Below are 26,786 nucleotides of genomic sequence, written 5' to 3' on the forward strand. Positions count from 1 at the left end.
ACTTGTTGGTCTTCAGAGTCCAAGAGCAGTTCAATGTAATTGCGCACGGCCAGGTTGTGGAGCATGCAGCAGGCAACCACGATCCTGCATACTTTGCCTGGTGAGTAAGGCAGGGCCCCTCCGGTCTTATCCAGGCACCGAAACCTAGACTTTAGCAGTTCAAAAGTACGTTCCACCACTCTACGTGTCCTTCCATGGGCATCATTGTAGCACATTTCACCCGCTGTAGTAGGATTACGTATGGGACTCAGGAGCCAGGGCCGGTTTGGGTATGCCGAGTCGCCTATGTAGGGGGATGACAGACACAGATATCACAACCAGAATTGGTGGGTACCCCATGCTACACAGAAATCACAAATGTCCCCACAGCATACTCACCAACAAGCCACGCATGACCGGGACGCAGATTTGCCATCAGTTGTGGGACAATGCTGCTCCGCATGATGTGGGCGTCATGTGCGGAGCCTGAAAATCTTGCACACACATGGGAGATGATGTTGTCGACCAGGCACACCACCTGCATGTTCAGCGAATGAAAGTGCTTCCGATTCCTATAAACCTGCTCACGTGCCCGTGGTGGAATGAGAGCGATATGTGTGCCATCAATGGAACCCACTACGTGTGGTATCTGGCCCAGTGCATAGAAGTCTGCTTTGACTGCTGCCAACTCTGCCGGCCGTGGGAAATGGATGTAGTCATCCTTGTACAGCATCATAGCTTTTAGAACATCCCGAAGTACCATGCTGACTGTGACATCCCCCCGGCATGTCCAACTGTGTACTGAAAGGTGCCAGTAGGAAAAAAGTGTAGTGCCGCCATCACCTTTGCTGTGGGTGTAATGGAACCAGGCTATGTCCTTCGTGGCTGCAGATGAGGAGACAATTGGTCTACAAGCTCCATCAATCTACGCCGGAACCACAGCCAAGCTACAGAGCAGACTCCAACGCATCCAGAACGCATCCACCCGACTCATCCTGGACATCCCCCAACGCTGTCACATCTCCAGCCACCTGAGGGACCTGCACTGGCTCCCCGTCAACAAGAGGATCACGTTCAGGCTCCTCACCCACGCACACAAGTCTCTCCACGACCTGGGCCCCAAGTACCTCAACGACCGCCTGACCTTCTACACACCCACCCGCCAGCTACGATCGACCAGCCACGCCCTCGCCGCCGTTCCACGCATCCGGAGAGCCAACGCCGGAGGAAGATCCTTCTCCTACCTGGCGGCCAAAACATGGAACTCCCTCCCCATCCACCTTCGACTGACCCAGGACCATCTCGCCTTCAGAAGACAACTCAAGACCTGGCTGTTCGAACAGTAGTGGACCCCTTCCCCCAAGCGCCTTGAGACCCTCCCGGGTGAGTAGCGCGCTATACAAGTGTTATGATTGACTGATTGAATCTACGTCAATCCAGCCGGAATTTCCTGATCACCTCCTCATCAACCATATCCTCCAGCACAGTGTATGGCCGATGCACATTTGGAGCCCTCCTGTGTGGGAGATAGATGTAACTTGAGTCAACTTACAAACAACGCATAGCTGTGCAACTCCATCACATGTAAGCCAACATTAGCAAGAAGATAAATGTTGTGGACAATGGTCATATGTGTCACATCTCTGAAAGTAACTACAATACGGAGTGCCCCATTAACAATGTGCAGCCACTAGCAACAGGAAGTGTGTCAACACGTACAACGCAACTTAGTCACATGTCAACATTACTGACAAGACGTGTGTCATGACCCTAATGTGTAGAAGCCACATCACAGACACACATGCAAGTGCATGCACACAAACGATAATGATACACACACACCATGTCATCATGCACCAATGCCAACACCAATAATGGTGAGCATATGGACATTACATGCATGGTGACACAACAGGCAACACACATACACTGAATGCATGTGTACCCTCACCATTGTAGTGACCTCACATGAACCACACACTGACAACAGATTCAGAATGTGGCGATACAGCCGTGATGTACTGTGTAGATGTGAAGAAGTTGAAACGTCTGTAGGGTAACACCCGACGTCAACACGTCGACATGCACATGTGTTGGACATTGTGTGCACACCGATGGGCATAGTATGGACACACATGGAATAGTGCATGACATATGAAGTTTCCCTATCACGCTCACAACCCTCATGACGCAACTGCAGACAATACACCACGGTGCAGCGTCTGAAAATATACAATCGTTGGCGCCGCCATGGCGGTGCACTGCCTCCGCTATTTTCAAATGGGCATACGCGGGCCGCGTTCCCTCTCCCCATTGTCTGCATGTGCACGGACCGTCATGGTCACACATCGGCAACCGCATGTGCAAGCTTCCGGGACGGATGCTTCTTTTGCAACAATGTTCAATCACTGGCGCCACCATGGCGGCGCACGTATTCGGCGGGGGAGGTGCAGGCCAACACATCCTTTAGATGATGTCAATGGACATGGCAGTTCATGACCCCTCTTACAGTCACATTGCATCATCCACCGTACACCGGCCGGCCCAGCCCGGCCCAGGACCGCCGTGCCGGCCATGTCCACAACCGCCGTGCCAGGCCCGGCCTAAGACCGCCGTGCCGGCCATGTCCACAACCGCCGTGCCGGCCATGTCCACAACCGCCGTGCCAGGCCCGGCCTAAGACCGCCGTGCTGGCCATGTCCACAACCGCCGTGCCGGCCATGTCCACAACCGCCGTGCCAGGCCCGGCCTAAGACTGCCGTGCCGGCCATGTCCACAACCGCCGTGCCGGCCATGTCAGCCACCGCCGTGCCCGGCCCGGCCTAGGACCGCCGTGCCGGCCATGTCAGCCACCGCCGTGCCAGGCCCGGCCTAGGACCGCCGTGCCGGCCATGTCAGCCACCGACGGGTGTTCACTCGCCTGGCACGGCGGTGGCTGACCTGGCCGGCACGGCGGTCCTAGGCCGGGCCGGGCCGGTGTACGGTGGATGATGCAATGTGACTGTAAGGGCGGTCATGAACTGCCATGTCCATTGACTACATCTAAAGGGTGTGTTGGCCTGCACCTCCCCCGCCGAATACGTGCACCGCCATGGTGGCGCCAGTGATAGAACATTGTTGCAAAAGAAGCATCCGTCCCGGAAGCTTGCACATGCGGTTGCCGATGTGTGACCGTGACGGTCCGTGCACATGCAGCCAATGGGAAGAGGGAACGCGGCCCGCGTATGGCCAATCGAAAGTAGCGGAAGCAGTGCACCGCAACACCAGGGCCAGTCATTGGCCCTTTTACAAGCACGCATCCAGGGCTGACCAATTGCTGGCAACGTATGCCACTGACATGTGCTCAGGGCCCTATATATGTGTGATGTCAAAAAGCACACATTCTACCCTGGGAACCAGTGCTGCCAGTTCACCTCGACCTGCTGCTGCTGAGCTGACCACCGACTGCTGCCTGTGACCACCACCTCGACCTGCTGCTGCTGAGCTGACCACCGACTGCTGCCTGTGACCATCACCTCGACCTGCTGCTGCTGAGCTGACCACCGACTGCTGCCTGTGACCATCACCTCGACCTGCTGCTGCTGAGCTGACCACCGACTGCTGCTCTAGTTCCATACTCCGTGATCTTGCCATGTCGAGAGTCAAAGAGATCCGGTCTCGTCCCTTCACCTCCGCGGAGCTTGATGTCCTCGTGGACGGTGTGCTCCGCAACTTTGGACGGCTCTACGGCGCACCCGGACAGGTGGTAAGTGCGGTGTGGGACATGTTGGTGTGCATGAGGTGGTCAATGACTCCTGGCTTCTGCAATCTTGGCTGTGTACTGTGGGCCCGACATATTTGTCGGAATGTGCATGGCTGCTGACAGATACGTGTTGCCCCTATCTGTGTGACAGGCCAACTGTCCACTGACTTGCACCCTTTTGTCTCTCATCATGGTAGGTCAAGCTGCACCTTCGCAAGGACGTGTGGAGGAGCATAGCACGTGATGTACGGGCATTGGGGGTGTGCAATAGACGACATACACACTGCCACAAACGCTGGGACGACATTTCCAGGCTGAGCAAGAATGTAGCGGAAGTGACACTGGGGATGATTCCAAGGACGCCACGTCTGGCCCGACGCTCCATGACCCCTCTCATGCACAGTATCATTGCTCTGACGCATCCTGACCTGTCCGAACGGCTGAGTGTGGATCAACAGCAAACTAGCGGTGAGCAGACTGTCTGTGTATGTTACTTGGGAGTGCAATGCATGTATTGGTGCCCAGACACAGTAGTGACTTCCGTGGTGCGTATGTATCGCTGCGATGCCATGTTGGTGCCATTGGGTGAGTGTAATTTGACATCCAGGTCCGGCATGTTGACACGCCACTTGCTTAGTAGTTGAGTGTTGAAGCACATGCCGTAGTGGTCCGTGGCCCCATGGCAAGACATGTGTGCAGATGTACATGCTCCTGCCCTGTCCGCATGCTGTACATGTGTCACGGCCACCAACGCTTATGTCATGTGAGGATGACTGGTAGAGGTGGGCCGTGTGCAGGATGGGGGCTAGATGAACTTTGTCAGCAATGGAATTAGGGATTCCTTGTCCTTCTGTACATGAGTGTGCCCATGACTTACACCTCTTTTCTGTGCATTTCAGCTTTGGCAGAGGGCACTCAGCCACAGACGGCGGAGATGAGTGGAGGCAATGCATCCGGATCAGACTTCGCGCACACGCAGACTGACACAGAGGAGGGCAGCGCCGGAGAGGGGGACAGGATCGTCCCTGAGGACTCGCATGTGGAGACACCATCGTCCTCATCTTCCGACAGTGTTGGTGAGTCAGCACTGTTGTCACAGACTGGGAGTGGGCAATCAACACCTTCGGTCGGGACACAGCACACAGGGCCCACACTACCGCCAACTGCACCATGTACTGTTCGTGCACGCAGGAGTAGGGGGAGCAGAGTGGCGTTCGGTGCAGGCACCGCTGCCCCTGCCACGGTGACCCAAAATGCACTTTGTGCTGAGGCTGTTGATCTGCTGTGACAGCTGTGTGTGGGGCAGACCAATATGACAAATGCATTCCAAGACCATGATAGGAAGTTGGGGCAGGTGGTGGCATTCATGGAAGGGATGCATGGCGATCTTGCTGGTCTACACAGGACAGTTCAGTCATTGGCAAGCAGTGTGTCGTCTGCCATTGTACAGTCGCATGGACAGGGTGCTACTTCTGTTTCCCCATCTACACCACTGGGTGTCTCAGGGGGGAGTGAATATTCTGACCAGGACTCTAATACAGGTTATTGCACTAGAAGCAGCGTCAGACAGCACGTCAGGGCACGGAGGGCACAGACACCATCCCCTAGGTCAGCAAAATCTGTTCACAAAGACAACGTCAGATACACTGGAGCACACACACAGGATCCACAAGTGGTGTTGGGGACATGCCTTCACATGCTACACAGGCATTCCACACAAAAGGTACTCCCAAGGCAAGGGATACTCCCAAGTCCATGGACACTCCCTTGGACAAGGACAGTCAGAGGACAAAGGCACCTCAAGGGAGCAGGGACACTCCCAAGGACAAGGACAATACTAAGGAAGGGGCCACTCCCAAGGACAGGGACACTGCTGAGGAAGGAGCCACTCCCAAGGGCAGGGACAAGGACAGTCAAAAGACAAAGGCACCTCAAAGGAGCAGGGACACTCCCAAGGACAAGGACAATACTAAGGAAGGGGCCACTCCCAAGGACAGGGACACTGCTAAGGAAGGAGCCACTCCCAAGGGCAGGGACAAGGGCAGTCAAAAGACAAAGGCACCTCAAAGGAGCAGGGACACTTCCAAGGACAAGGACAATACTAAGGATGGGGCCACTCCCAAGGACAGGGACACTGCTAAGGAAGGAGCCACTCCCAAGGGCAGGGACAAGGACAGTCAAAAGACAACGGCACCTCAAAAGAGCAGGTGGAGTCCCAAGGGCAGGCACACAACAGAGGAAGGGCCATCTCCCAAGGGCAGGGACAAGGACAGTCAAAAGACAATGGCACCTCCAAAGAGCAGGGAGAGTCCCAAGGGCAGGCACACAACAGAGCAAGGGCCATCTCCCAAGGGCAGGGACACACACAGGGAGAAGGTGTCTTCTGGAGACAGGTACACCACAGACGACAAGTCTGCTGCCAGGAACAGGGCACCGTCCAGGGCACAGGGAAAGTCCAGAGACAACACTCCTCCTACGGATAAGGCACATCCTAGGGACAAGGCTTCTCCCATGGACACTGGCGCAATCAAGGACAGGCATACATCACCCCTGGCTGCACTGAGGCTGATGTTGTTGAAGAGACGGAAAACAGATGTCTCCGCGGCGGAGTCCCCCCATACCTCCACTCCCATCCAGGCCCGTCAGAAGCAGAGGAGGGAGTCCCCTGTTGTTGCATCACCCATTACACATGATTCTGAGTCCAGGCGGCAGGCACACAGCAAACGACAAGCAGGCTCCAGCACGTCCCCAGAAAGCCGACCCCCGGCAGCAGATGCTCCACCTATGGTGGGTGATAATTCATTTGAGTCCCCACCACTTGCCAGTCCTGTCCTGTCCAGGGTGCACTCACATATCCCTAAGAAACGCAGACACACACCATTGACACCTGCCCACCCCGATGTCGCTCAAGTACAGCTATCCCCAGCTCCCAGGGCCACCCTGCCTCCTGGCCCATACAGCCCTGTGGCTCATCATTTCAGTGGTCCCAGTGGCGCAGGTGCAGTTGACTCTCATGTATCAGATAGTGGCACTGTGTCTGTTGTTTGCTGTCATGCATCATGTAGTAGCACTGTCTCAGTTGTGCCCTCTCCTGTTTCAGGTGCTGGCAGTGTATCTGGGTCTATGGCTCATGTGTCAGTCACTCGGGCTGTGGCTGTGTCTCACATTCCTGTTTCTGGTGCTGGCAGTGTGTCTGGGTCTGTGGCTCACGTGTCAGTCACTCGGGCTGTGGCTGTGTCTCACATTCCTGTTTCTGGTGCTGGCAGTGTGTCTGGGTCTGTGGCTCACGTGTCAGTCACTACATCTGTGCCTGTGTCTCACACTCCTGTTTCTGGTGCTGGCAGTGTGTCTGGGTCTGTGGCTCACGTGTCAGTCACTACATCTGTGTCTGTGTCTCACACTCCTGTTTCTGGTGCTGGCAGTGTGTCTGGGTCTGTGGCCCATGTGTCAGTCACTCAGGCTGTGGCTGTGTCTCACATTCCTGTTTCTGGTGCTGGCAGTGTGTCTGGGTCTGTGGCTCACGTGTCAGTCACTACATCTGTGTCTGTGTCTCACACTCCTGTTTCTGGTGCTGGCAGTGTATCTGGGTCTATGGCTCATGTGTCAGTCACTCGAGCTGTGGCTGTGTCTCACACTCCTGTTTCTGGTGCTGGCAGTGTGTCTGGGTCTGTGGCCCATGTGTCAGTCGCTGTGGCTGTGTCTCACATACCTGTTTCAGGTGCTGGCAGTGTGTCTGGGTCTGTGGCTCACGTGTCAGTCACTCGGGCTGTGGCTGTGTCTCACATTCCTGTTTCTGGTGCTGGCAGTGTGTCTGGGTCTGTGGCTCACGTGTCAGTCACTCGGGCTGTGGCTGTGTCTCACACTCCTGTTTCTGGTGCTGGCAGTGTGTCCGAGGCAGGTAGTTCACGCAGTCCACCTGATTCTGTGATGTGAGGTGCTGTTCACTTCACTCACATGTTATTGCACATGGTGTGTACATTGTCCATTGAAAACAGCCTTGCACTGTTGTGGTCCTTGGGACGGGTTGCTTGGAACACGTACTTCTGCTGCCTCTGATGTACCTGCTCTATGGTCCACAATGCCCTGTTGCTGTTCTGATACTGCATTCTGCCCTCTCACGTGCTGCCTCTGATGGACCTGTCCAGTGCAATGAACTGTTGATGCACTTAGCCCCTCTCACGTGCTGCCTCTGATGTACCTGCTCTGTTGTCCACAATGACCTGTTGATGCTCTGATACTGCATTCTGCCCTCTGATGTGCTGCCTCTGATGTACCTGCTCTGTTACGAACAATGCCCTGTTGCTGTTCTGATACTGCATTCTGCCCTCTCATATGCTGCCTCTGATGTACCTGCTCTGTTGTCCACAATGCCCTGTTGCTGTTCTGATACTGCATTCTGCCCTCTCACGTGCTGCCTCTGATGGACCTGTCCAGTGCAATGGACTGTTGATGCACTTAGCCCCTCTCACGTGCTGCCTCTGATGTACCTGCTCTGTTGTCCACAATGCCCTGTTGATGCTCTGATACTGCATTCTGCCCTCTGATGTGCTGCCTCTGATGTACCTGCTCTGTTACGAACAATGCCCTGTTGCTGTTCTGATACTGCATTCTTCCCTCTCATATGCTGCCTCTGATGTACCTGCGCTGTTGTCCACAATGCCCTGTTGCTGTTCTGATACTGCATTCTGCCCTCTCATATGCTGCCAATGATGTACCTGCTGTGTTGGGCACAATGCCCTGTTGCTGTTCTGATACTGCATTCTGCCCTCTCACGTGATGCCTCTGATGTACCTGCTCTGTTGTCCACAATGCCCTGTTGCTGTTCTGATACTGCATTCTGCCCTCTCATATGCTGCCAATGATGTACCTGCTGTGTTGTCCACAATGCCCTGTTGCTGGTCTGATACTGCATTCTGCCCTCTCATATGCTGCCAATGATGTACCTGCTGTGTTGGGCACAATGCCCTGTTGCTGTTCTGATACTGCATTCTGCCCTCTCACGTGCTGCCTCTGATGTACCTGCTGTGTTGGGCACAATGCCCTGTTGCTGTTCTGATACTGCATTCTGCCCTCTCATATGCTGCCAATGATGTACCTGCTCTGTTGTTCACAATGCCCTGTTGCTGTTCTGATACTGCATTCTGCCCTCTGATGTGCTGCCTTTGATGGACCTGCTCTGTTACGAACAATGCCCTGTTGATGCTCTGATACTGCATTCTGCCCTCTGATGTGCTGCCTCTGATGTACCTGCTCTGTTACGAACAATGCCCTGTTGATGCTCTGATACTGCATTCTGCCCTCTGATGTGCTGCCTCTGATGTACCTGCTCTGTTGTCCACAATGCGCTGTTGCTGTTCTGATACTGCATTCTGCCCTCTCATATGCTGCCAATGATGTACCTGCTGTGTTGGGCACAATGCCCTGTTGCTGTTCTGATACTGCATTCTGCCCTCTCACGTGCTGCCTCTGATGTACCTGCTGTGTTGGGCACAATGCCCTGTTGCTGTTCTGATACTGCATTCTGCCCTCTCATATGCTGCCAATGATGTACCTGCTCTGTTGTTCACAATGCCCTGTTGCTGTTCTGATACTGCATTCTGCCCTCTCGTTTACTGCCTCTGATGTACCTGCTCTAGTTGTCCACAATGCCCTGTTGCTGTTCTGATACTGCATTCTGCCCTCTCACGTGCTGCCTCTGATGGACCTGTCCAGTGCAATGGACTGTTGATGCACTTAGCCCCTCTCACGTGCTGCCTCTGATGGACCTGACAAGTGCAATGGACTGTTAATGCACTTAGCCCCTCTCATGTGCTGCCTCTGATGTACCTGCTCTGTGGTCCACAATGCCCTGTTGCTGTTCTGATACTGCATTCTGCCCTCTCATGTGCTGCCTCTGATGGACCTGTCGAGTGCAATGGACTGTTGATGCACTTAGCCCCTCTCACGTGCTGCCTCTGATGTACCTGCTCTGTTACGAACAATGCCCTGTTGATGCTCTGATACTGCATTCTGCCCCCTGATGTACCTGCTGTGTTGTCCACAATGCCCTGTTGATGCTCTGATACTGCATTCTGCCCTCTGATGTGCTGCCTCTGATGTACCTGCTCTGTTACGAACAATGCCCTGTTGATGCTCTGATACTGCATTCTGCCCTCTAATGTGCTGCCTCTGATGTACCTGCTCTGTTACGAACAATGCCCTGTTGATGCTCTGATACTGCATTCTGCCCTCTGATGTGCTGCCTCTGATGTTCATGCTCTGGTGCCCACTTTGCCCATGCTCACGCATACACTGTGGTTATACCCCTATTATGTGTAATAAAGGTAGTCATTCATGTGTCGTGGTTTGTCGTAGTCATTCCTGCTTGCGTGCTACAATTGTGTATTTGTATTTGCTTCTAATCAGTGGTTTCGGTAACATGACACTCCCCCTCCCAACGTCACGACCCTTGCAGGTATTCCCCTCCAGACAGCGAATGGTTTGTGCCTTACCTGCGTCGTCGTCGATAGTGGGCCAAGACTTGGACGTGGTGGATCGCGAAGAGCATCGGGAAAGCGTGTAGCGCTGGGTTCATGGTGGCGAGCAGCTTGCGATGGGTATCTCTGCTATGTATGGTATCTTCGCTGTGGGGAATCCGCCGTGTTCAGACAGGTTGTTTTTCCGCAGCGGTTTTATGTGTATTTTCCACCATCTTGATTTGGGGGACGGTCGTAGGCGTCAGTCCGTACGGCGGAGTCTCTGGATTGGTTATGTCCGCCGCGTGGTCGGGTGTAGTTGGGCGGCGGTGCGTGCTCTTCCGTCGTGGACGGAATTTTGACACTCTTTCCTATCCTGATATGGCGGACGGAGTGTCCGCGGCAGGCGGACACGGAAAAGGCATTTTCCGCTTACTCCAGGGCTGCGGTCGCACTTCCGTCTGCCATCCTAATGAGCCCCTTAATGTGTATCAGAATATATTTGAGTATTTACTTCACAAGTTAAAAATCTTCGGAATAGACGTATAGGGGTATCATCTGCTTATGCAGTGAATTTAACGTCTGTGTCTTTATGTTAAAAAAAATGAAAGTATGATGGCTAACAAAGGGTTTCCAAAACAGGCTCAAGGACAAAGTAAAGAATAAGGGTAACAGAGGGCATCCCTGTTGTGTTCCCTAGTGCAAATTGAAATAATAGGATTGAATACAAATATTATACATAGAGGTTTCTGGTAAAGAGTATAGCAATTCGTTGGTTTTTTAACGACCCTAGGGCCAAAGCTGTGACCTTTTAGAGCTTGCATCGTAACATTCCACTTAACTCAATCAAAGGTTTTTTCGGCATCTAATGTTATGGCTGTGATGGGATCCTTTTTTTTTAATACAAGATGTACAATATCCAAAAATGCCTTAGAGTTATTTGTCATATATCTACCCATCATAAAATCCGACTGTTCTATACCGATCAAGAACGAAATTATGTCATTTTGAACACAAGGCTAAAATTGTTGTTAATATTTTGCAATCGGAACTGATAAATGACATGGACCTGTAATTATCGCAAATAGATATATCTTTATCTTTCCCAGTAACTAGGCAAAGCATAGCTTGCAGTAAAGGAACCACAAGCCTCATGACGAGAGAAAATTATTAAATAAAGATAACAATTGTGCTACTGAGATGTAGAAAATTGGGTGTAAAACTCGATTGACAAGGCATCTGGGCCTAGGACCTTATCTTTAGAGAGTTTGGCAAGAGCTGCCTTTATCTCAGAGACAGAGATGTAGTTATCTAAGGAGGTGAGGTCTATAGAAAGGTCATGATGCTTTGTAAGGGAGCCATAAAAAGTGTCTGAAATCCGTTTCTGATGGAGAATGCTCTGGAGTACATAAAGTCTGATAGTATTCCAGAAAGCAATGCAAAATGTCTGAGTCTTTAAAATGCCTATTACCCTCTTTGTCAGTTATATAGATTATTTTTTGATTTTTGTTTCAAGTAATATGCTAACATTTCACAGCTTTATTACGGCCAAAATAATATTTTTCATTAATTTTTAATAACATGCCAGATGCACCTTCAACTGACTTTGTTAACATCCGGTTTGGCCTGAATGAGCCTCCCACACAGAAATGTAAAAAAAATATCAGGAGGAGTATTAACATAAAAAAAAATATGAATCCTCTGGACAGAATAGATTTTTTGAATACTTTTTGCATTTTATTGAGTACTTATTTTACTGTAGAGTTTCTGTTTATGAAGGGATCCATAAGGTGGTTACAATCACCCCCAACTATGAAATTTGTTTTTGATATGTTAAAACTTGATATTGGAGTGTTATGTATGGTGAAGTGTATAAGGAAAACAGCAAAACACACAAGGTAATGGACGGAATGTTGCACATTGGCAAAACATTCACCCCAGTGACAGATCTAGGTTTATCCATCGTTATTTTGCTGACCACGCCACCCCAGTTCAGACATGGCCATATGCAAATCAGTCTTGACCCTGTGCCTTATGGGATCAGTCCAGCCCGAACTGCCAAGCCATATCTTCCCTGGACCAGAATCAAGCATCCTAGGACCGGTTTCTGGCTATCAGCTGTCATCAGCCAGGATAACTTGACTCCAGTGGTGTAGTGAGCACGGGACCCACGTCTGGGCATACCCTTCCCACATAGGGCGAACAGCAAAATACACAAGGTGATGGACGGAATGTTGCACATTGGCAAAACATTCACCCCCAGTCACAGATCTGGGCTTAATCCATCGTTATTTTGCTCACCACGCCACCCCAGTTCAGACATGGCCATATGCAAATCAGTCTTGACCCTGTGCCTCATGGGAACAGTCCAGCCCGAACTGCCAAGCCAGGTCTTCCCTGGACCGGAATCAAGCATCCTAGGACCGGTTTCTGGCTATCAGCTGTCATCAGCCAGGATTGCTTGACTCCAGTGGCGTAGTGAGCACGGGACCCACATCTGGGCATACCCTTCCCACATAGGGCGAACAGCAAAACACACAAGGTGATGGACGGAATGTTGCACATTGGCAAAACATTCACCCCCAGTTCAGGCTGGACTGTTCCCATGGGCACAGGGTCAAGACAGATTTGCATATGGCTGGGTTCAAACTGGAATGGCCTGGTGGGCAAAAAAACGATGGATTTAGGCCAAGATCTCTGTACTGGGGTGAATGTATGACATTGTTCTGCATTCTGTCCATCAACTGTTGTTTTTGCATTTGTCACCCCGAGTGGGACGGGTATGCTCAGATGTGAGTCCCGTGCTCTCCATGACACTGGAATTAAGCTATCCTGGCTGATGAGGGCTGAAAGCCCAAAACCGGTCCTAGGATGCTTGTTTTCAGTCCAGGGAGGACCTGGCTTGGCAGTTCGGGCTGGACTGTTCCCATGGGGCACAGGGTCAAGACTGATTTGCATATGGCTGGGTTCAAACTGGAATGGCATGGTGAGCAAAAAAACGATGGATTTAGCCCCAGATCTCTGTACTGGGGTGAATGTATGACATTGTTCTGCATTCTGTCCATCAACTGTTGTTTTTGGAAGTGTATAAGGAGACATCTGTCATCCTCATGTTTCTCTTATTTCTCAATAATCAGAGGAAGGGACTTATGGAATAATACAACAATCCTATTTTTGTTATTTTTCACAGAGTAAAATATAGGAAGTCCCGTCCAGGTTTTTTTTTTAATAGAAGTAAGGTCTTTGTCTGTAAGGTGAGTTTCTTGCAAAAAGGAGATTTTTACCTGGAGAAATGTGTGAGATCTCCCTGCTTCTTGATAGGATTGCAGATACTCTTTACATTTCTGGATACAAAACGAAGGTTATTCATCAAAATAACAGCAGGTAAAATGCATCATAAACCAAGTAAGACCACTGAAGCAATACTATAGTAAAGTATAGAAAAGATTTTTTTAAAAAGGGAAAAACAGTGACTGTGGGTTAAAGAAAAAGAAGGGGGAAAAATAAGTCATATCCTACTTAGATAGAAGTAAGATAAGAAAACGTAACATGAAAAAAGGAGAAAAAGGGATGGTAAGAATCCAACAAGGCTTTAACCATAATCTGTAGAAAAGAGTAGGAAAGCACAATGTAAAGATGAAGTGGTAAAACACAGAGCAGACAGACATCCGGCAAGGAGATCTCAGGAGAAATATATGAGAAGATACAAATAATACTGAAGGACAATAAAAAGGACAATGCCAGACAGCTTACTAAGGACAACAGAGTCACTTACCAATGAGGATAGGACATACTCTGGGCAGGGATCTGACTGATAACATAAAGACTCCTGTTAAAACCAAAAACAAGAGAATGGAATGCTATGAGACCCTCCAAAATAACCAAAACTACTATCAAATATATGTTATAAGATAAAATAGTGAAGATCAAGATTTCCCAAGGTCCATTTCTTCTCCCTTATGAAGGTGAATGAATTGTTTAAGTTCATCTGGAGATACAAAGCACATAGTTTTATACTTGTAAGTAACCTTAAGCAGACATGGTTCTACAAGGCCAGAACGGACATTCATGGATCTTAAAGCGGCCAGAAATGAAAGAAATTCTTTCATCTATTAGACGTCACTCTGGCTACATCCTGCATAAAAAAAGATTTTTGACCCAGCCACGCCATTTGTTTTTGTTGTTTAGCTCATGAAATAACCTTCAGAAGAACAGAATATTGTAGAAATAGAACTATAATTCATTGAGGTCAAGCTGAAGAGGATGCTGCCAAGGGTTTAGAGCCCATGCGATGCTCTCTTTGTTACAACTAACGATTTAAGGCATATGCACTTTGAGAAATTAGAGCATTTCAGAACCCTCTGCTCCCTCAGGAATACCATAAATATGTGAGTTATTGTGAGTTTTCAAATCTTCTGTTTGTTACTTGAGAAGAGAGATTTCTTTAGATATCGACTCGATTTTGCTCGACACATCCCTGAACATCATTTCTACATTGTTTCATTTCAGAAACCCTGGAGTCGAGATTTGACCATTTTTCTTCAATCCTCTGAAAAGTAACATTTGTTTCCACAACATAAGGTTTTATATTTTGATTGTGTCCAATAAGTCCTCAAGGGTTAGGAGTAAAGGATATTTGGTCGGCAAAATTGGGTCCTTTTTGTGCCTTTTGTTGAGATTTCCAGTTGATTCTTTGCAAGAACTGCTGATTGTCATAGGTGAGCTAAAATGTTTCAGATTCGAAAGGATGGAAGAGTCCATTATAAATGGTATTGGACTAATCTAATAGCAGTTGCATGGATGAGAGTCCATCCCAATCTGCTTGGAACCTATCTGTAGGTTCAGTACTGCTGAAAGGTCAAAACAGCATCTCATATGTTGTATATTGCTCAAAACTAGTCAGACGAGTCTGCACAAGATAATCAATGTAGCATATCCAAGATGTACCCCAACTCTGACTTACACCAAAGCCTTTAGACTTTCCAAAATCTGACTGTCTCCAGTAATATATATTGCATGTATGGGGGGAAAATGTTGATATAGAAGTTTGTGCCAGCTCTCAAAATCAAGTTTCTTGCATGAAGAATTGATACCAAAATTTATGTTAGAGAGACAGCAGATTCATATGAAGAAACAAAATGGCTGGCAGCAAAGAGTTCCACAAGATGAAAGTTTAAATGAAGTAACTTTTTGTCACAATTATTCTATGCATTTCTTAATAAATTAAGAAGCTCCTGCCAATCGGATACAGGTCCTCCTCCTCTCTCATTACAGTGGAAGTGCAACCTACCTAAGTAATACAGGGGCAAGCATGAAATATCGGCCGTCTTACTGCACATGAGAAGAAATTATATAGTTTGAGTAAAGTCTTCTGTAGTCATCAGCAGGTGAAAGCTGATGAACAGCCAGTTTAAAGGCAAAATCCATTTGGAATTAGCAATTATGATTTGTTGTCCTGGGTACTTTGTACTGTTTTCAAGATGTAGGCTTTGCGAGCGCGATTGAGCAGAAAATGGCGGCCGCAGCGGCACAGTCTGAGGAGCAGCAAAGCCAGTGCTTAATTTGTCACGGAAGAGGTGCTGGGGCTCTTATTAGGCGACAGCTTTTAAAAAAATGTTTTTGGTGTTTGCCTGCATAAGAAAGGAGCGCAGGAACCGTACAATAGGGGAGAGCATATTGCTTAAAGGCAGAAAAATTAGAGAATCTACACTTGTGTTTATATTATTTTTAAAAACAACTTCACACACAATCCTTGTGTACCCAGCCAGCAACTTATCACACAATGCATAGGTTTTTCAATTATAAACACTATGCGTTTTTACTTTTGTGTTCTGTACGGTAGCTATTTGATATAACAAAGTAAATGCCGGTGTTTTAAATAAATAGCAGGCTTCGACCTATTAGCTCGTTGTACAACCTGAAATGAAATTCAAACTCTCCCTCTTTTCCACTAGCCTACAGCACCACAAGGTGGTGAGGTGGGGAGACAAAACATGTAGTTTGGTTCGTCATAGTGACTTCTATTCTCCTATGTGTGCATCTTCATTACCATTTGTACCTTTAAAGTACTTTTTGGGAATCTGTGTGTATCCGTTCCAGGCCACACCAGCCTTCTTTAACCACATATCATATAAGCCTATTAAACGTCTGTTTAGCCTTTACACTCACATTATGTGTGGAGTTTTAGATAGCGCTAACTAGACTCCAAGGTATCAGAGCGCTTTACACCAGCACTAGTTATGTTACATACACATACATTGATTTTTGTTAGCCACAGGGAGATTAATAGATTTGCCCAAAATCACAGAATCTTGGGCGTCCCTGCCGAACCTCGAACCTAGTTCCCCAGCTCCTAGGTCAGCTGCCATAGCCGTTAGACTACATTCTCTCCACGCTGTGCCTTAGCTTACTCTCTCGGCTATTCAAGTTTCCGGCGTGCCCTTTAAACTATATATGCAACTTTTATTGCCTCCTAAATTGTAGTTACATTGCATGGCCTTTTCTCACCTTGTTCGGATTTTTTACTTTTGCGTTTGAGGCATGCCCTTTAAAGTTTATATGTAGCTTTTATTATCGCGTACATTTTAGTTACATTGCACGGCGTTTTCCCACCTCCTGTGGTTTTTAACGCTTATGTCTTCTACAGTGCACCCGTACCTCCCATCTGTGCGTGCGATGTAGTCTCCTTAAGTACCCTTCTAGTACATTTATATGCAGCCCTGCTCTGAACCGAAACTGAATCTATCAGTGCAAGTACTGATCTATCCAGGCAGCCCGTGCCGCAACTGCGCAACAATAGCCTGCAGTGCATACTCCTGCAACATGATCGTCGTGATGATCATCATCAAACACAAACCTCATCCGCATGACACATAATGATTAAAAAAGTACAGTTTAGTAAACCAGTTGGCCTCACCTACGCAGTTTTATTTATAGGCCGCCGGCCTACCCCGGGCCATGCCTCGCTCGCCCTCAGGCATCACCTGGTGAGCAGATCTATGGACTGTCTACTCTGCAGCAGTAGTCTAGCCAACGGTACCACGGGCTCAAAGTCGTCCAAGGTGCGGGTATGCTGGGGTGGGCGTGCTGAGGCAAAATTAAAGCAGTGAATGTGGGCGCATTCAAATCTGCGCACGCGTCGCTGCCTCTGCCGCGCACAGCCCCAATCCCCGCAGAGGAAGACCCAGCCCAGGCAAAGCACAACAACTACTACAGTGTCCCGCCCACTGGGCCGGTAACACTGATCCGCGGCCGGAAGTCTTGAAGACAGAGTGAGGAGGAGAAATTGAGTCACTCACGTCACGTCAACATTTAGACAGTAAGTGTTTAGTCAACAACCAGTATGACGGGGTAACTAAAACTAATTGACTGCAGGCAGCGCACAGAACGTACAGTATACTACTACAGCAGCAGCACAGCACACGCTCTCTGTGCCAGAACCACACACGAGTCATTATACATAAATCAATTACTGACGGGATGGCAGGTGCACTTAATGCAGCATGACTGTATAGACCCGGCCCTGATAATTAGGTGCCGGTGCTAAGCACCGGCAAGCTCCGGCTCAAATTAAGCCCTGAGAAGCAATGGTAAAAGAATGGTGGCAGATCATGCAGGAGTCTGAAAAAACTCACCAATCTGCTTTTCAAGCTATCTGTCTCTTCTGCAGCACGACTCAGCAACGAGGGAAGGTTAAAACCGGCAAGCTTTCATTCAATCAGTCCTTGGACTCCGGAAGAACTTAAATCCGGCAGCCATCTTGCAGGTGTTTTGAATTTTAAATATGTAGGGCCCCATTTATGAAAAGTGACTCATCGCTGTGTGAAAACATCGATGCGTCACTTTTCATTGCTCCCTCCGTGCGACATGCTGGATACGTCATATTTACAATATGGCACATCAGGTCGCAATAAGCTACAGATACGTCCGTATTTCTGAGGCATCTGTAGGAGCAAAAAATGACGCATTGCTTGAGTGTGTCACTAAAGTGGCGCAACTTCAGCAATGGGTCATTACACATGGGCAAGTCCCATTTCAATGTGTCTGTGTTAGTCTTACACCTGCTGTGAGGCAGGCATAAGATATTGACGCATTTGCATCCTAGAAGTGACGCAGGGAAATCTAATAGATTTCACTGCATCACTTCTACAAGGCTTACTTGCGTCGGAACGCCCCCAGCATACATTACACCTGGCACAGGCATAATGTGGCACAGGGGTTTACAAAGTGACTCATCTGCTTAGATGCATCACTTTGTAAATATGACGCAACATGGTGCATTTTTTACGCCGCTGGTGCGTCACAAAAGTGACGCACCGTGGAGCAAAAGTGACGCACAGGCTCATAAATAAGTCCTGTAGAATTTTTGCTAACAAAATATTGAAAAATAGGTTAACCCAACATGTGACCCTCTGTAGCCTGTGCACAAAGGATGTGCTTTTAGGAATGTTATATTTGTAGATGTAAGAGGGGAAAAGAAGCTCATATTTGAAATATAAACATTATGCAGTCCTGTAAAACTTTAGTGCACATTCACAGGTGACTTGCAAAGGTGTCAAATGTGCATATGTATTCACAAAACGTGATTGCATTTCTTTCACACTTAGGCTTACAGCATGTTGCTGCAAATCAGCATTTGCTGCTAAGCATGGGACATTGTTTTCTAGCAGTAAGGGGAAAATATTTGCTCAAGCTTACATCTCAAATCTGAAATTTGTGCTGATGAGCCAGACTTTTGTGCATATTTACAGCTGTCCTACCAATGTATCAAATATGCCATTTTAAACAAACACAAAGTCTATTTAACTTTTATGGCACAGTATATGAAGGTGAATGCTATTTATTTCCAACTGCCAAACGATAAAAGTCCAGAATCTCAAAACCATAGGAGAGTAATGCATAGATTGATTTCCTATACTAATTTATGATTTTGTAGATCTTGTTCAAATGAAGAAACAGAAGGGGAGAGGGAAAGTGATAGTGGGGTTTATTTATTTATTTATTTATTTATACGTTTTTATATAGTGTGAACTTCACCCGAAGGTGTCAGAACGCTTTACAATAGAACCAGTTACATTACATAAGGACTTCAGAGTACATGAATTACATAAAAGATACAAAATAGATAAACTCTAAACTCACATAAAAATGGTAGTAAGTACATACGTCTATTACAGATATCAGGGGTTAGAGTTACATATATACAAGCTTTGAATTTACCCAAGATTATATTTTAAGAAAAGTTGAGGCGATTATGGTTGGACAAATATATATTACATATTTACAGAGCAAGAACTTCTTGCCATTGCTGGGGTTTTTGCAGTGCTCATTTATCCAGGCCTTCAGGGTGTTGTTGCACTCACGGGCGGTGATGTGATCTAGGGCCTGGAGGGATCCCCGAGCTGGTGATGGCCGTAGGTGTAGAAGGCCGGGTGGTGAGGGGCAAGAGGCCTGTTCTTGAACTCGTGTTGGGTGCAACCTATTTTAAGGGGGTGGCTGTAAGGGAGTTTGTAAATGGAGGAAAGGTAGTCATTGTTTCGTTGCTGTGGGAGAGGGACTGGATTAGAGGTTGCCGGCCAGTCTGCTGTGCGCCCCGAAGTGACCCCCTGCACGGGGTAAGTTAAGTTGGCAGGTATGGAATCTTTAAAGTAGCAACACCAAGCAGTCAAGACCAGGTAATGGTAAAGGGATTAGAACCCAAATATTATGAGGATAGTAATTACACTCGAAGTGCAGTCTCCCGCCGGGTTATATATCTTAAAACAGCCTAATTTCGATGGGCACAGTAGGGGCAGGAGAAAGAAATGCTCACCACAGCAAAGAGTTTGCAACACTTTTTAGCAGAAGTATGCAGAAGGAAGTGTTCTAGTTAGAGTGTAGGGAGTTCCTTACATGCTTCTCTTTTGCAAGGCCAGTAGTTCACCTCATTGTGTTAGTTCACTTCATTTCTTCTGTACTACCATGTTATGCATGATTGAGTTTAATATAACATTAAATGTATGGCAGCAGGGTTTTAGGGTTGCCAAAATGGCCCCATCTGGACTATAAACTTAAATCATCAGCTAGAAGAACAAATCACTTGGCAAATATTTAAAGGCAATATACACTACTCCTAAATAAGGGATTCAAGCAGACCGCAGAAGAAGTAACATGTTAAAAAGCCTACAAATGAGTTTAGACAACTTAATAATTTTAAACACGCTCTTGACCCCACCATGATCCCAAACCGTGAAAATGGGCTTTATTTGTCTCCGAGAGAAGGTGCAATCCCAACTGTCATGATTGGTTTCTTAACTAGATTTCCCAACGACGTAATACTTACCTCCACCACCCACTGAGGAATTCCCTGAGGAAATGCTTTTCATTTCCAACAGTGACAAAAATGGGGGTGGGGACATGAGTGATCAAATTTGAAAAATAAATGAAGACAAGACAATTGTCATTGTTACCATATAGCAGGTAAGCGCTTTCAGATAACAAAAATTAAGAAACATCTTTTTTATGTTTGTAATGTTACCTTTATTACCGTCATCTTTAAAAAAAAAAACAATAGTGCAAATGTATTTTTTGAAATGTCATATTTTCTGTTAGGATGACCTTCTGCCCTCAAATCCATGGCAACGCGCAGCTGTACCCGGCTCAGGAGAAGACCTACGTACGATGTGAGAATGAGGTTCCCAAAGGAGAGCAAAGTACTAAAACAGATTGAACGTAACAAAAAAAAGAAGAGCATGGAAACCTCACCCTCTTTGCTGCATAGACTTCCCCAAAAACTTTAATGTTACATTTAACAGTGTTAACGCTTGTGTGGAGAATAGTGTTTAAGATGGATCGTTGAATGTATTCACGATATTGACTTGTAATAAAGATATGTGCATTGCATTTCATTTTTCTAACAAAAGACAATTACTAGGGTGTAATTCACAACATCATCACCTGCAGTTTTTTCTATCCACAAATGAAACTTGCTACAAGAGAAAACCGGCACGTATGCTGGATTTTCATAAGGGGTTAGGACAAACGATAGCCTTGTAGGTGGTCATTGAAAAAGTCGAAAAAGTATGCTGAAAAAATCCCAATTGCCTTATTACCCATTTTTCATATTTATTAGTAGTGCAATATGAGTGTGAAAAGCTGCCAAACATGGTAAAGGTGAATAACTCTAACAGGGCGGAAATTCCTCTGCCAGAATATACACTAGATTGAGGTGAGACATATAAATGGCTATGTACAATTTTAATAGATTTCTGTAGGGAGGCCACTGAATTTGTATGACTCATAAAAAAATAGTTACTTTAAAACAAGCATTGGCAAAGGCAATAGGTCTCACCTAAGAGGTATTGGCTTTGTTAAATTATTTTTTTTAGCCATGTTGCAACATGACTGAGTAGCATGGCTGAAACTTTAAAATGAAAATAAAGTGCTGGCTGCATCATGGAGATTCATTTTTATTGCTGGCAGGTAGAGCAGGATGGAACACAGAGCAATGGCAAGGCAACACGGAGGGTGAGTGGATGGATGGGGTAGCACTGTAACACAGCCAGTGGCATCCGTGTCATTTATGGTGGGTGGGAAAGGAAATGTTGGCAGATGGGAGGGAGAACATGTGGAGACAAGGCTACAAGGACAGGTGAAGGGAGCGGGGGGGCAAGGCAACATGGCAGTTGGGTTGGCCAAAGCCAACAGGAACAGCAGGAGTGAGGGGCAAAGCCAACAGGGATAGCGAGAGGGAAACATTATCTTGCAAGCTAAAACATGGATGTAAATCTATGGCTCAAAGTTGTTCTTCAATATATTTATTCAAAGAAGACATGCTTGTACACAGTTTAGAGCTCAAATCCCAAATAAATTAGAAGAGTTGTTAAGGACGTTGCCACTCAGTACTAACATGCAAATTGTGTTATATCAGGTTTAAAAAAAAATTAAATTAAGTTCCTGTTCCAATGGGATTTTTAGAATTCACAAATCTATACTATAATCTATCGTAATGCGTTCATCTCTCTTTACTTTTCATTACATTGATGTTGAATGATAAATATTATTGCCCTGTATGTAATATGTCAAGAAAAGAACCACAGGTGCTGAATGTCTTTTTCTTTTAAAATGCATCCCTTCATGTCAAATTGGCTACATAGAATAGCAACAAAATGCTACACAAATCACTGCAATCCAAGCCTAAATTCGTCCAGAGTTCTGGTTTGTAGAAACTTCCAAAATAGTTAAAAAGTTAGGGGCATATTAACAAGGAAGAGGGAAAATTAACGCTAAGGGCGCTTAGCGTTAATTTTGTTAACGCCCGCTATCGCTGGATAATATCGCCTGGTTATCGCGTTATTAACAACGCTAACCGCCTAGGTGATAAAAAAAATCCAGCAATAGCGGCATTTTGGGAGGTTATCGCTGGTAATGCAGTGATAAAACTACAAGGATAGGGATATCCTTGTTGATAGCCCTCGGTGGACTTAGCCATGTAATCCACCTCCCATTGGATTACATGGCTAAGTCTGAAAATTAGCAGACGTAAAAAAGCAGCATTAACCATGGTTAGCGCTGCTTTTTTTTTTGTCTCTAACAGGGTTAGCGTGAAGCTTGATAATAGGAGAATTGTCGCTTAGCGACATTTCTCCTATTATTTTGCTCTGGAACGCCCACTTTGCATCTCATTAGAGATGCAAAGGGAAGCGTAGTGGAAAAGGGTTCTAACATGCGATTTTGCATGTTAGCACCCTGTTGTTCATAGGGCGATATTTTTATCTCCACTTCTTTGGCTTTGAAAGCCCAAAAAGCGGAGATAAAGCCCTTGATAATATGCCTCTTAGAGGCTTATTTACAAGCCCCTTGCGCCACCGGTATGTCACTTTTTGTGACACACCGGTGGCGTAATTTACTGCCCCATATTTACAAGAACAGGAAAGCCACCCTGCTTTTCCTGTCCTTGTAAATATGGCCTCTTTACATGCAGCACTTTGAGTGAAAGGGGTGTTCCATGGGTGTTGCTGTGGGTGTTCCCACGCAGCACCCATGGAACCTGACACATTTCCAGATATTAAAGGAATCATGAACCTAGAAATTCGTCTGAATTCTACGCCTCCCAAGGGGAGGCGTAGGGAGGTGCAACGAGGAGAAATGTATTCATTTCTCCTTGTTTTTTTCCTCTATCTATGTTTGCTGCAGTCTGCAGCACACATAGAATGAGGAATGAGGAAAGCACCTCTGTTGATTGTTTATGTACGGGAAATTGTCCCTTCCTGCACATAAACAATCATTAAAAAACTGACGTTTCGCAAGTTCTATGTGTGCTAATGCAGCACACATAAAAGTTGAAAAACGCCAATAGAGATTGTGTGAAGGAAGGGAAACCTTCCTGCACATAAAAAAATCATCCCTGTGACACAGGCATCCTTGCACCATGGTGCAAGGGTGCCTGCGTCTGCGCAATCTGGCATTGTGCGCCAGTGCAGGGGATAGCACAGGAATGCAGCAAGTTATTGTAAATATGTCACATCCCTGTGCTTTGAAAGTGGCACAGCGTGGCACAGCCAAAGGGCTTGAGGTGCTGTGGCACTTTCTTTTAAATGAGGCCCTAAATGTTTAAATCATGGTCTGAAAAATCTATAAAACTGAACTAACTTTCGTAATAGATACTTATTTTGAAAAGACAATTACACAGGGTCTTAAACAGGTGCTGTGGAAATGAATGTGACCTCACAACCCTCTGCTCATGAAGATCAAAAGAAATGCTAGACAGAAGCATTCACTTGGTGCTGCAGTCATCACTGTTTGGGAACGATTACCTGCATCTCTTTGGCATTGGAACTGAATTGTAATATACAGCGTGTACACAACACACAGTTGACTTACAGTTTAAAAGAAGAGCAAATGTTTCTCCCTCCCCAACCTCTCCCAATGTGTTTATGTTGAGCAAGCAGCACCTAGACTGTGGGGTTGGAATACCTTGTCTCAAGAGTGTATAGTAGAAGCATTGCATTTCTCACTCTTGTGACCTCAGGAACTTCCACAGGCGTCTTTCCTGCCACCCCTGGCTGCTGTGGCATTCACTTAGGCCCCTGGCTCATGATGTGTGTGACCTGGTTGTTAGATTGCAATGGTGTTCCGATCTCGGTTTGAATACCATAAGGCGGGTCCAAGTGGCATGGTGAATGTCAAAGGAGTGGCAGAGTGGTGCTGATTGAGGTCACCATAAGGTAAATCATTTTCCAAGCTTATGCTAAGAAAGGAGGGCATCTGGGGTTCATCCTGACTGGCAGAAAGACACTTTAGGTTCAGGCCTTTGGGCTGGAAGAGGATGGCAGAGAGGTAAAGGGGAGCCTCTGAAGAAAGAGGCAAACACTCGTGGAAAAGATGCAGGTGGGTGAAAGCAGAAGGAGGGAAAGAATGAAAACACCAGGCTCCAACGGTTTCCACAGACTGCGAATGCTAGACCTGGGAGTGCATGGACAACCTACAAGTTAGAATGACCCAGTTTTGAAGTAATTAAGAGTTTTCTTAGTAGCCTGAATAAGAAGGTGACTACCCTAAAGGAGAAATCATGTAGCATAGAAAGCAGTCACACAGTTCTTAATGACCCCAAAATTTGAAACTATCAATAAAAAAGAAATAACCATGATGAGGATGCACATGGCCTTATCATTCAAAACTGTCTAGCTAGATGAGTGCACAAAAATGCACCAGTTGAGAATCTTGGGCTTCCTGGCAGCTTTATGGTGAGATGGCCTAATAGATTGTTATCACAAATTGCACGTCAAAGACACTTGAGTTTAATTCAGATGAAGATCCGCCATATGTGTAAAATAATTCATAACAAAGAGGACATCAGGAGTCGCCTGGATGAGGAGGTACCAGTCAATGTTCATTTTAAAACATTCTAACAGTGGAAAGGTGACTGAATTCTCACTGTAATAAAGAAGAAGCAGTAACTACTGCTGGATAGGTATGAAATATCTACGTTTTCTGGTACAGCCACATGAAAATGCAAAAATTAGGTTGAAAAGAAACAAAAATAAAAGTACTTTATCAAATACTATGTACAGTCTTGTGGGCTCCACACTGATAAAGTACAAGTTTCCTAACAGATTAAAGGACTGTGAGATAGAAGCTCTCAGGGCTTTTATACAATCGAGGGAAACGTGCACTGAGTTTTATGTAGTGAAACTGAATAAACTAAGGGGCCTATTTACAAGCCCCTTGCGCCACCCTTACATCACTTTTCCCATGTTAAAAATGAAGCAGAAATGGCGCAAAAGGCTTGTAAATCTGCCCCTAAGAATTATGGGGATTAGGGAGTAGAGTCTGGTTGTTCACTTGGATCCGACCATCTAGCAAATGAAGAGATATCTCAAAGTGGAATGTATTCAGTAGGTCTGCTTATATCTCCTAACTCCCAGGTACTGGTGACAGGGGGCATGTATTACACCTGTGGTGGAAGATTTTTCAAAATACAAGAAAAGATGTAACTGAAAAAATACAATTCCACTAAATTATTATGTTATAACCTAATCATTTTAGGTAAAAAGACAGACTTAAGGTAATGACTCCAACACAAATATAATTCATCATTTCCTAATTTATCATCAGCATTGCCTCCAAGCATCTCCTCAATTTGACTTATATTATATGAGTAATGGTTTTAATAGATTTTACAAACTTTTAAGAGGCTGCATCCAACATCATGAAATACAGTTCCAATTTAGGATAGACATCACAAAATCCACAAACTCTTTGCTGTACACATTGTTCCTACAACACACTCTCTAACACAAATATGTAAATGTGCTTAAATGTCATTTAGCCCTTTCTGGATACACTGGAAGGTAATCGGAGTTAATGTAACTATTTTCCATGTATGTCCATCTGCATGCTACACAAAAAATAAATAGTAATGCAGGAACTAAATGTGCATTGTGCAATATGTCCCTTAGCTAAAGAAAATTGCATTACAATGTTTAATGTTCTTACCAATTGTGCTATACTTGTCAGTGAATTACACTTTGTGACATCCAAATTACATGATGTAATAGATACATATGTATTAATTTCCCTTAAGCAGCCTGTCCCTAAGCGAATAAATGTGCAAATGATTTCAAATGTAACACCTTTAAATTAAAAGCAATGCATAACGCAGTTTCTTGGAAGGATTCAGTTTGTTCTGTGGCGTATTTCGTCCAAGTCCTTCGATTTTTTATACTGCAGGTGAGTAAGCATGGCCCACTCAGGTCACCAATCACAATACACATAATGGAAATATTCATGTATATCCTTTTCTACTAATGTAGTTATGTTTTCACCTGGGTGTCCTTAGTGGTCGGTGTGTGCTTGTGTATGTATGCCACAGCTTTAAGTATTGGACTGTATCATGCATTTCTCCTCAGAAGTGCAAGTAAACACATATGGCTTATAAGTCTCAATATTTGGAAAAACTCTGTAGTATATGTAAATGGTTTGCCCAATTTATTAAAAATAATCTGGGGCTCTACACGTAAAACAACTTAGACAATTTGCAAACTGTAGGCAGGAGTCTACGTTGGATATCACAAGAGATCCTAACACTTTCACACCTGTCAATGGAGAACCATCACATAAAACAGAAGTTG

General features: G+C 46.2%; 1 protein-coding gene across 1 annotated transcript in view; it reads left to right on the forward strand.

The window, feature by feature from the left end:
- Positions 1-21,057, forward strand: part of LIPC (lipase C, hepatic type) — an 892,370-nt gene extending 871,313 nt beyond the window's left edge. Inside the window, exon 9 of the mRNA XM_078685165.1 lies at positions 20,767-21,057. Within this exon, the coding sequence (XP_078541291.1) occupies positions 20,767-20,884 (118 nt within the window). The 3' untranslated portion in view covers positions 20,885-21,057. The remainder of the gene's footprint in view (positions 1-20,766) is intronic.
- The last annotated feature ends 5,729 nt before the right edge of the window (positions 21,058-26,786 follow it).

This window comes from Lissotriton helveticus, chromosome 3_2 (assembly GCF_964261635.1).
Source record: "Lissotriton helveticus chromosome 3_2, aLisHel1.1, whole genome shotgun sequence".
Lineage (NCBI taxonomy): Eukaryota > Metazoa > Chordata > Amphibia > Caudata > Salamandridae > Lissotriton > Lissotriton helveticus.